Source organism: Hyperolius riggenbachi, chromosome 10, assembly GCF_040937935.1.
Source record: "Hyperolius riggenbachi isolate aHypRig1 chromosome 10, aHypRig1.pri, whole genome shotgun sequence".
NCBI lineage: Eukaryota > Metazoa > Chordata > Amphibia > Anura > Hyperoliidae > Hyperolius > Hyperolius riggenbachi.
The window spans coordinates 166847691-166857928 of NC_090655.1; the positions used below are offsets into that span (position 1 = coordinate 166847691).

Genomic DNA, 10238 nt, shown 5'->3' on the forward strand with positions numbered 1-10238 from the left:
GTCACGCATAGATTACTTTTTACTTTCTAGGTATGTGTTGGTTTCTGCTGTCTCTTATCACCAGGTCACTTTTTCTGATCACAGAGCCATTCTTTGTTCCCTGGAAGTGTCGGAGAGAGTGGTGTTTGGGAAGGGAGTCTGGTAGTTGAATGTGGAGTTGTTGGAGGATGTGGATGTACTTGAAAGATTTAGGGTGGAATATGCAGGATGGGTGCGCAGGAAGAGAGGTTTTGTGGATTTGTTGGAATGGTGGGATTGGGTGAAGAGGAGGATTTCTGGCTTTTTCAGGAATCTAGCGTATGAGAAGAGGTGTTTGCAGAAAGAGGAGGAAGAAAGTTGGAAAGTAAGGTTGCAGTATTTGGTGAAGATGAAGGAATGGGGGTATGAGGTGGAGGAAGAGTTGGAGGAGGCAAGACAGCGAATGAAGAGAATGTTGACGGAGCGTGGGAAGAGGATTGTGTTTCAGGCGAAAGTGAGGGATTTGGAAGAGGGGGAGTCTTGCTCCCGTTTCTTCTTTAAGAAGGTGGTGTCCAGTAGAGATGTATTAGAGTCAGTGGTGGTGGATGAAAGGGAAGTGGTTGGTTCCGAGGTGATGGAAGAGGTGCGGAGGTTTTATGTGGATTTGTATGGAGGAGGGAATGCTGTGTCACAGGTGGAGAATGGAAGAGTATTGTGATGAGGTGTTGGAGGAGTGTTTGGATCCGTTGGAGGTACAGCAGTTGAAAGAGTCGGTGGCCACGGAGGAGGTATGGGCGGCAGTGGGTGCCATGCAAACAGGCAAGACTCCAGGGAAGGACGGGCTCCCAGTGGAGTTTTTTAGGTGGGCCTGGCCTATCATTGGTGGGGAAGTGGTGGAGGTGGTCCAGGAGGTTTTTTCTTCTGGGCGGTTGTCCCCATCAATGCGGGAGGGAGTCATCACCCTGATTCATATGAAAGGAGACGAAAAATTGATAAAAAAAACTGGAGGCCGATTTCGCTGTTGAATGTGGATAGTGGCGAAATTGGTCGCAAACAGGTTAAGGAGTGTGATAGCATCTATGATTGGAGAGGGGCAGACCTGTGCGGTGCCCGGTCGAAGAAGCGCCGATAACCTGGTTTTATTAAGGGACATGATTAATTTTTCACAGGAAAATAAAGTGCCGATGGTCATTGAGGGTATCGATTTGGAAAAGGCATTTGATAGAGTATCACACTCCATCCTGTTCAGGGTGATGGCAAAATTAGGGGTCCCTGATTGTCTCCTGAAAGTTATTAGATGTTTTTACACTGGAATTTCGAGCCATGTCTTGGTAAATGGGGTTTTGTCCAGGTCATTCCCCGTTTTGTCCGGAGTCAGGCAGGGGTGTCCGCTGTTGCCTATGGCTTTTATTTGTGTGGTGGAGCCTTTGCTGAGGTATGTCCAGCGGGATAAAGTGGTGAAAGGGTTTGTTGTGCCAGGTGGTGGTGGAGAGCAGGTGAAGTATTTGGCTTATATGGATGATGTGTCGTTTGTGGGTGTGTCACAGGCTGATATTGACAGGGTGAATTTGCATGTGAAGGTGTTTTGTGGAATGTCTGGAATGGCTGTGAATTGGGAGAAGTCCCAACTGGTTTCCTTTGGGAGGCCTGTACCTTTGAATGTGGAGAAAGTGCCGGTGAGTCAGGAGATCAAGGTGTTGGGTGTGGTGTTTGATGCAGAGATGAAAGGTAGAAAGACTTTGGATGAAGTGAAAGGGAAAGTTGTAAGAAAGTTGAACTTGTGGAGGTTGCGGAAGTTGTCTTTTTCAGGGAAAGTGTTGGTGGTGAAAGCTGTGATATTGCCGTTGTTGTTGTATTTTTGTTTGGTCTTGCCTCCTGGCAAAAGATGGATGCAAGAGGTGCAGAGAATGTTGTTTGTTTTCTTCTGAGGTTCAAAGATGGAGAGGGTGGCTCGGGTGACGGTTCACAAGGGTGTGTCTTTGGGTGGTTGGGACTTCCCTGATGTTGCTTCTTTTCTGTCTCTGCACTATCTGGTGTCTGTCCGTAGAGTGTTGGAGTCAGAGGGGAGGGTGAAGGATTTTGTGAGGTACTTGGGAGGATGGTTGTGGAACAGGTTGGGATGGGTCGCTAAGGATTTAAGCAAGCCTGTTGCATTCACTACTACATCATGCTACCAAAAAGTTAAAGAAATTCTGGACAATTTCAATATGGCAGGAGCAGCCATAACAGACATAAACAAGCAGAATATAAAAAAATGGATCACAAGAAATGATATAATATGTTATATAAAAGGAATGACAAGTGCACAAGCGGAGACAGTATGGAAAATAATGAGTATTAAAGGAATAACAAACAGGCAAAAAGATGTTGTCTGGATGGCTCTGGTGTCAGCGCTCCCTACTAGGGTTTTTTGCAAATTGAGGGGTATGACTCCCTCAGGAAGGTGCCCAAGAGAAGGGTGTGGAGGGGAAGAGGATGTGGACCACGTGTTTTGGGATTGTGATTTTGCAAAGGGTTTTCGGAGGAAGTTGAGGAAATTTTTGGTGGTGGTGGAGGTTAGGGTCACATCTCTTTCAATGGTGATGGGTGGAGTGTCACTGGGTGCAAAGGAGAAGGATAGGAAGGGGTGGATTGTGTTCTCTGTACTTAAGGAAGTTTTGTGGGATGCAAGAAACTTAATAGTATTCCAGAAGGAGGAGTTGTCACTGGAAGCAGTGTGCAGGGGCGCCTCTAGGCATAGGCAGTACAGACCATTGCCTGGAGTGCCATTGGTCCTGGGGGGCGCCATGTTGCAGAATTAAGCCCCACCCCCAAATTAAGCCACACCCCTGTGGCTGTTCTATTACTTGCTTCTGCTGAATCTACTTAGCGTAAGTTGCAGGCAGCTGACACCTCTGTGCTTTGTGCATCCTTCTTTCCTCATTTGTGCCATCTCTGCCTCCTTCTGTGCCCTTTGTGCCTCCTTATGTCCCATTTGCCTTTATTTGTCCCCTTGTGCTACCTCTGCCCCCCTGTTCCTCCTTTAGTCCCACTCTGCCTCCTTCTGTCTTCCTGTGCCTCCTTCTGTTTCCCTTTGTGCCTCCTTCTGTCTCCATGTGCCTCTTCAATCCCCATGTGCCACCTCTGTCCCCTGCATCTTCCTCTGTCCCCATGTGCCTCCTTCTGTCCCCATGTGCCTCCTTTAGTCCCCCTGTGACTCCTTCTGTCCCCCTTTGTGGCTCCTTCTGACCCATTGTAGAGGGTGCCAGGCCAACCAGGCATGAGTGCTGTGTAGGGAGGACCCCCGCCAGATGTTGTGTCCCCAGATGGTGAACAGGCTTGCGGCGTCAAATAGACTCTGCATCAGTTCACAGGCCCACAGCCCATAAGCTCACTTCTGCAGCCTTACATTACGTGTATTTTCTGGTGAAACACAGCCCGCATTGCGAATTTTCTGATGAAACGCTGCCGCATTATGATTATTTTCATGGAAGGGCGCCATGGGGGGGGGGGCACCACAGATTTTCTCGCCTGGAGTGACAACATGGCTAGAGGCGCCCCTGGCAGTGTGCAATATTTTCTTAGCAAGATTGTATGTGGTGTACCTGGCGAAAAAAAAAGGTGTTGGAGAAGAGAAGGCGCAAGAATTGTGGAAGCAAAAGGAGTGGAGCTCATTGCTCTAAAATATTTTGTTTTCTTTTTATTGATAAAGAACAGACTTAATAAAAGCCGGCATGATGATTGAACAGTGAAGGAAGGGCAAGATCGCTGCCAACCTGATGGAGAGATCCACGTGAGGGCTGGTTTTTAAGTGATTTTAATCTGAAAGGCTTAAAAAAAAAAATCCAAAACAGTCTGTTGGATTATTATGGCTCTGTACAAATTAACAAGCGGACAAATCATTGCATTCCAGCAGTTCTGGAGGTGTGTTTAGCTTCTGAAGGGGAACAATGGTTAATTTACATATATTCAGCAGTGATTCACTGGGAGACATCTCAAGCTCACTCCAACCTGAATTATTGCAAATTCTTTCTGTTTTAAGAAAGCAAACTTTTGTTTTTCTTACACTGTTAATGGTAGGGTTCTCAAACTTTGCACAGTTGGTCGTTGGGTGACTAGAATTATTATTCAGAAAAGTGGTTCACCTATTGATTTTCAAGGGGAATATTTACATTTCTGCCATTCTTGCACTGTTAATGGCACAAGCCTCAAACCTGGTATAGTTGATCATTGGGTGACTGGGGTTCAATTTCATAAAGGGGGTGGAGCCACAAATAGCCAATCAGATTTGTTTCTTTACAATGCAAATTATTGTTGCCAAACACCGCAAAGCTCACAAACTTGGTAATTGAGTAATTGATTAATTGTGTGTTAGGGTTAGGAAAGTAGGTACAGCCAACACCAGCCAAATACATAAGCGGGCAATGCAGGGTCATAAGTGGGCGGAGACAAATACAAATTTTACTGGGAAAATGTAAACAGCAGCCATTCTTACACTGTTAATGGTAGGGTTCTCAAACTTTGCACAGTTGGTTACTAGGTGACTGGGGTTAATATTCAGAAAAGTGCGTGGAGCCTACAAAAAACAATCAAAAATTACCTATTGATTTTTCAGGGGAATATTTAAAGAGAATCTGTATTGTTAAAATCGCACAAAAGTAAACATACCAGTGCGTTAGGGGACATCTCCTATTACCCTCTGTCACAATTTCGCTGCTCCCCGCCGCATTAAAAGTGGTTAAAAACAGTTTTAAAAAGTTTGTTTATAAACAAACAAAATGGCCACCAAAACAGGAAGTAGGTTGATGTACTGTATGTCCACACATAGAAAATACAACCATACACAAGCAGGCTGTATACAGCCTTCCTTTTGAATCTCAGGAGATCATTTGTGTGTTTCTTTCTCCCTGCAGTTCTCATGCACTGAAGTTTCAGGCTGCTCTTTTTTCTCCTGCAAACAGCTTTGCCCTTGTCTGTAATTCTTCAGTATGTGAAAGCCCAGCCAGCTCAGAGGACGATTTATCCAGCTTGTGAAAGATAAGAGAGAAGAGAGAAGCTGCTCTAATCTAAATAATACACAGGCAGTGTGAATAGAGGGGCCTGGAAGGTGGAATTCATAGCAGAACCACAACACTGAAGAACTTGGCAGCCTTCCAGACACAGGCTGACAAGTCTGACAAGGGAAAGATACATTGATTTATTACAGAGACTGTGATAGCAGAAAGTGCTGCAGTAAGCTAGAACACATTAGAATAGCTTTTGGAACTTGTAGGATGATAAAAAACAGGATGCAATTTTTGTTACGGAGTCTCTTTAATTGCTGCCATTCTTGCACTGTTAATGGCACAAGCCTCAAACCTGGTACAGTTGATCATTGCGTGACTGGGGTTTAAATTTATATAAGGGGGTTGAGCCCCAAACAGCCAATCTGATTTGTTTCAATTTAATGCAGGTTATTGATGCCAAAGACCACAAAGCTCACAATCTTGGTCATTGAGTAATTGATTAATTGTGTGTTAGGGTTAGGAAAAGTGGGCGCAGCCAACACCAGCCAAATACATAATCGGGCAATGCTGGGTCATCAGTAGGCGGAGACAAATACAAATTTCACTGAGAAAATGTAAACTGCAGCAATTCTTACACTATTAATGGTAGGGTTCTCAAAATGTGCACAGTTGGTCACTGGGTGACTGAGATTAATATTCAGAAAATTGGGTGGAGCCTACAAAAGCCAATCAAAATCCACCTATTAATCTTTAAGGGGAATATTTAATTGATGCCATTCTTGCACTGTTAAACACCTGTACCTGGTACAGTTGGCCATTGGGTGATTGGGGTTCAAATTCAGAAAAGGGGTGGTGCCACAGTCAATCAGATTTATTTTATTTCAATGCAAATTATTGATGCCAAAGACTGCAAAGCTCACAAACTTGGTCATTAAGTAATTTTGTGTTAGGGTTAGAAAAAGTGGGCGGAGCCAGCACCAGCCAAATACATACCTGGGCAATGCCGAGTCTTCAGTGGGCGGAGACAAACACAAATTTCACTGGTAAATTGTAAACTGCAGCCATTCTTACACTATTAATTGTAGGGTTCTAAAACTTTGCACAGTTGTTACTGGGTGACTGGGATTAATATTCAGAAAAGTGGGTGGAGCCTAAAAAAACAATCATAATTCACCTATTGATTTTCAAGGCAAATATTTAATTGCTGCCATTTTTGCACTGTTAATGGCACAAGCCTCAAACCTGGTACAGTTGATCATTGGTTGACTGGGGTTAAAAATTTAGAAAAGGGGTGGGGCCACAAACAGCGAATCAGATGTTTTTCATTTCAATGAAAATTATTCATGCCAAAGACCACAAATCTCACAAACGTGGTCATTGACTATTGACAATTGTGTGTTAGGGTCAGAAAAAGTGGCCACAGCCACCAGCAGTCAAATACATACCCGGGAAACATTAGGACATCAGTGGGTTGAGAAAAATACAAATTTCACTGCCAGAATGTAAACTGCAGCTATTCTTACACTGTCTGTCAATGGCAGGGTTCTTAAACTTTGCACAGTTGGTCACGGGGTGACTGGGATTAATATTCAGAAAAGTGGGTGGAGCCTACAAAAGCTAATCAAAATTCACCTATTGATTTTCAAAGGAGTGGAGCCACAGCCAATTAGATTTATTTCATTTCAATGCCAATTATTGATTCCAAAGACCGCAAAGCTCACAAACTAGGTCATCATTGAGTAATTGTGTGTTAGGATTAGAAAAAGTGGACAGAGCTAACACTAGCCAATTACATACCCGGGCAACGCCGGGCGACCAGCTAGTTAAACTATAAAGTGAGGAGTTGATAGCAACTCCCCTGTGCAGAGACATGGTCTAGCCCTCTGGGAGCTGTCAGTATTTAGATACATTTTGTATCCAAAACTGACGGAGGATTTTACAGCTGAGAGGAACAGCTGTGTGAGGAATCAAATTGCTCCTAGTACTTGTCCTAATATGTGCTACAACATACAGCATTTAAAAATAAATGCATACATCGATAGTATTTCTAATAGATTATTTTTCTTGCAACAATGTTGCTAAACCCATCAATGTTTTTATATATACACACCAATATGGCAGACAAAGAGCACACCTCAAAATATAAAAATAAGAAGAAAAAAAAGGGAAGTATGCAAATGTGAGCTTGCTATACCTAATAAATGAAAAATGCAAGTGTGTGAATTTAACCAAAGAAAGAAAAAGAGGAAAAAAGCTAAAAACTGCTTAAATATTTCTGCCAAATATTCTTGTATATACGGTAGTCTAAGGTGTAAACAGGGGTAGGTTAGTGATACGAGTAGGTAGGGATAGGGTTAGTGTGAGAGGTAAGGTTAGGTAGAGTAATAGCAGAATATCAGTAAAATTGTACATGTACATGCCGCCTTATTTGATGCAACATGTGTCACTTATTGGCTATCATTCATAAAGCATTTGCGCATGCGGAAATGCTTAAAACAGTTGACTTTACCGACCACTCGGCAAAGTCAGCATTCATAAAGGCTCTTTCCGCATGAAAAGCTGACACTACCGAGCAGAGCGATAAATCCCCGCCTTGTGCGGTGATTATCGGTACAAATGTAGCAAAATGTTCATTCATAAAGATTTCCGCAAGCGGTGTGAGGTCGGGAAGTACCGCTCCCTCTGATGTGGCGATACCAATGTAAGTGAATGGAGACACACAGACCTCCCAGGCAGCTGCAGCAGAGCGGAACACGGAGAAATGTATCAACTCGGCAGCTTCCTGTGCTTCCGCCTGCCTACCGCCAGCCTAAAGCCAGCCTAGTTCGGGGAATCTCCGCACTGCTTCCGCACCTGAACACTTTTTTATGAATGACCACCCAGAAGTCTAAAATACCGGCAGCGGAGTTTTCCCGCACTGATTCTCCTTACCGACAGCTCCTTTATGAATAATAGCCAAAATATAAGAGGGAATCTAGAAGAATCTAGAAGACTGGTAGGCTAGGGCATATTAGAAATAATAACTTCCAGTGATTGAAAAGACATGAGAAAAATTCTCCTAAGAGGAGACACATGTAATGACGTAACCATAAAAACTAATAAGCAGTTTTAACCTTTTCCACCATTCACATCCAAAACTAAAATATTTTTTTTTCTTGCAGTTGAGCTATAAGACATACAATTTAATTAAAACATATATGAAAGTCGACCTTTACCAAATATTCCTCTTTTCTGAAGTTGACCCTTGATGTCTTTGGGAAATGTATCTGAATGAGCCTCAGGGAGTTCTGGAACTTTTAAATGGCGTGGAACTTTCGGAAATCGCTGGATTGAGAGGTTGGTATGGCTTAGGTCATTGGAAAGGCTTGGAGGTTTTTGAAGGCTTGGAACATCTGGAGGTCTAGGAGCATCTAGACGGCTTGGATCATCTGGGAGGCTTGGAACATCTAGGAGGTCTGGAACACTTGGAACACCTGCACAGTTAACAGGCAGTGGAGAAAGAGAGTTGACCAGGCACACCACTGCTAAAAGCAGTAAAGATCCAGGAAGGAACTTCATCATAAGCAGGTTGCAAACTGTCTGCTGGAAATAAAATGGTTCTATATTAAAAACAGCCCTTCCACGGATGGACTTATGAGTGGCTCTTATGATTAAAGTACACCTGAAGTGAGAAGCACATGGTGGCTGCCATATTTATTTATTCTTTTAACAATACTAGTTGACTAACAGTCCCGCTGATCTATTTTGCTGCAGTAGTATCTGAATCACGCACCTGAAACAAGCATGCAGCTAATTCTGTCAGGCTGCAGTTATAAACACCTGATCTGCTTGCTTGTTTAGTGTATATGGCTAAAAGCAGGGCTGGAATTAGCATTAGGCACTGTAGACACGTGCCTACAGGCGGTGGCTGGATAGTGTAATTGTTAAGGGCTCTGCCTCTGACTAGAGATGGGCCAAGCGGTTCGCCGGCGAACGGTTCCAGGCGAACTTCAGTGGTTCGCGTTCGCCATGCAAAGGCGAACTTTTGCGGAAGTTCGATTTGCCCCATAATGCATTATGGAGCAGAACTTTGACCCTCTACATCACAGTCAGCAGGCATATTGTTGCCAATCAGACTGCACTCACGCCTGGAGCCCCACCCCCCCTTATAAAAGGCAAGGTCCTTGTGCCGTTTTTGAACAGTTGTTCAAAGAGAACCCCAGATAGCCAGGTAGATTTCTCTCTCTCTCTCTCTCTCTCTCTCTTGTATTTTTGAGCATAAATGGATTGAGCATAAATGGTACTTGCTAGTCTGGCTTCAGCATGTAGTGTTGGTGGTACAGTGCCTGGCTATCTGGGGTTCTCTTTGGACATCTGTTGAACACAAAAGGCAAGGCCATGCCTGGCTACAAATCTTTAAGCAGTGGCTGGATGGTGTAATGGTTAAGGGCTCTGCCTCTGACACAGGAGACCAGGGTTCGAACCTCGGCTCTGTCTGTTCAGTAAGCCAGCACCTATTCAGTAGGAGACCTTAAGTAAGTCTTCCTAACACTGCTACTGCCTATAGAGTGTGCCCTAGTGGCTGCAGCTCTGATGCTTTGAGTCTGCCAGGAGAAAAGTGTGATATAAATGTTATTTGTCTTGTCTAATTTTTCTCTTGAATTGAGCAGAAATGGTACATGCTAGGCTAGCTTCAGTTAGTAGTGTTGGTGGTACAGCGGTTAAGGTACTTGCCCAACACCCGGTGAGACCTGGGTTCAATTCCCAGCCACGGTATGTAAGCTGGCTTTTGAAATACTATAATTCTCTGGCAGATGAGACCCTCCTCCCGAAGAGAGGAAGCAGAGCAGGCCTGTAATTGAAAATTGACCTTAAAATAGGGGTTTATGTGAAATTTAGATTTTTGCCTGGGACTTTTGATGTGTATTTCACTCAATCATGTCTGCCCCCAGGTATTAGATCCCTTGAAACATGTTTTCTATCATTTTTCCAGCCGGTAGAATTTTTTCTATTTTTCAAAGTTCGCCTCCCCATTGAAGTCTATTGCGTTTCGCAAACTTTTTCGCGAACCGAACCTTTCGCGGAGTTTCGCGAACTGGGTTCGCGAACCGAAAATCGGAGGTTCGCAACATCACTACCTAGGATAGGACATAGGAGACCTGGGTTTGAATATCAGCTCTGCCTGTTCAGTAAGCCTAAGCCAGCATCTATTCAGTAGGAGACCTTTGGCAAGTCTCCCTAACACTGCTACTGCCTATAGAGCGCGTCCTAGTGGCTGCAGCTCTAGCGCTTTGAGTCCAACAGGAGAAAAGCGTG

The 10238-nt window shown here is 44.0% G+C and overlaps 1 protein-coding gene across 1 annotated transcript in view; it reads right to left on the bottom strand.

The window, feature by feature from the left end:
* Positions 1-8520, bottom strand: part of LOC137535975 (pulmonary surfactant-associated protein A-like) — a 213906-nt gene extending 205386 nt beyond the window's left edge. The window contains exon 1 of the mRNA XM_068257878.1: positions 8159-8520. Within this exon, the coding sequence (XP_068113979.1) occupies positions 8159-8504 (346 nt within the window). The 5' untranslated portion in view covers positions 8505-8520. The remainder of the gene's footprint in view (positions 1-8158) is intronic.
* Positions 8521-10238: the final 1718 nt, after the last annotated feature.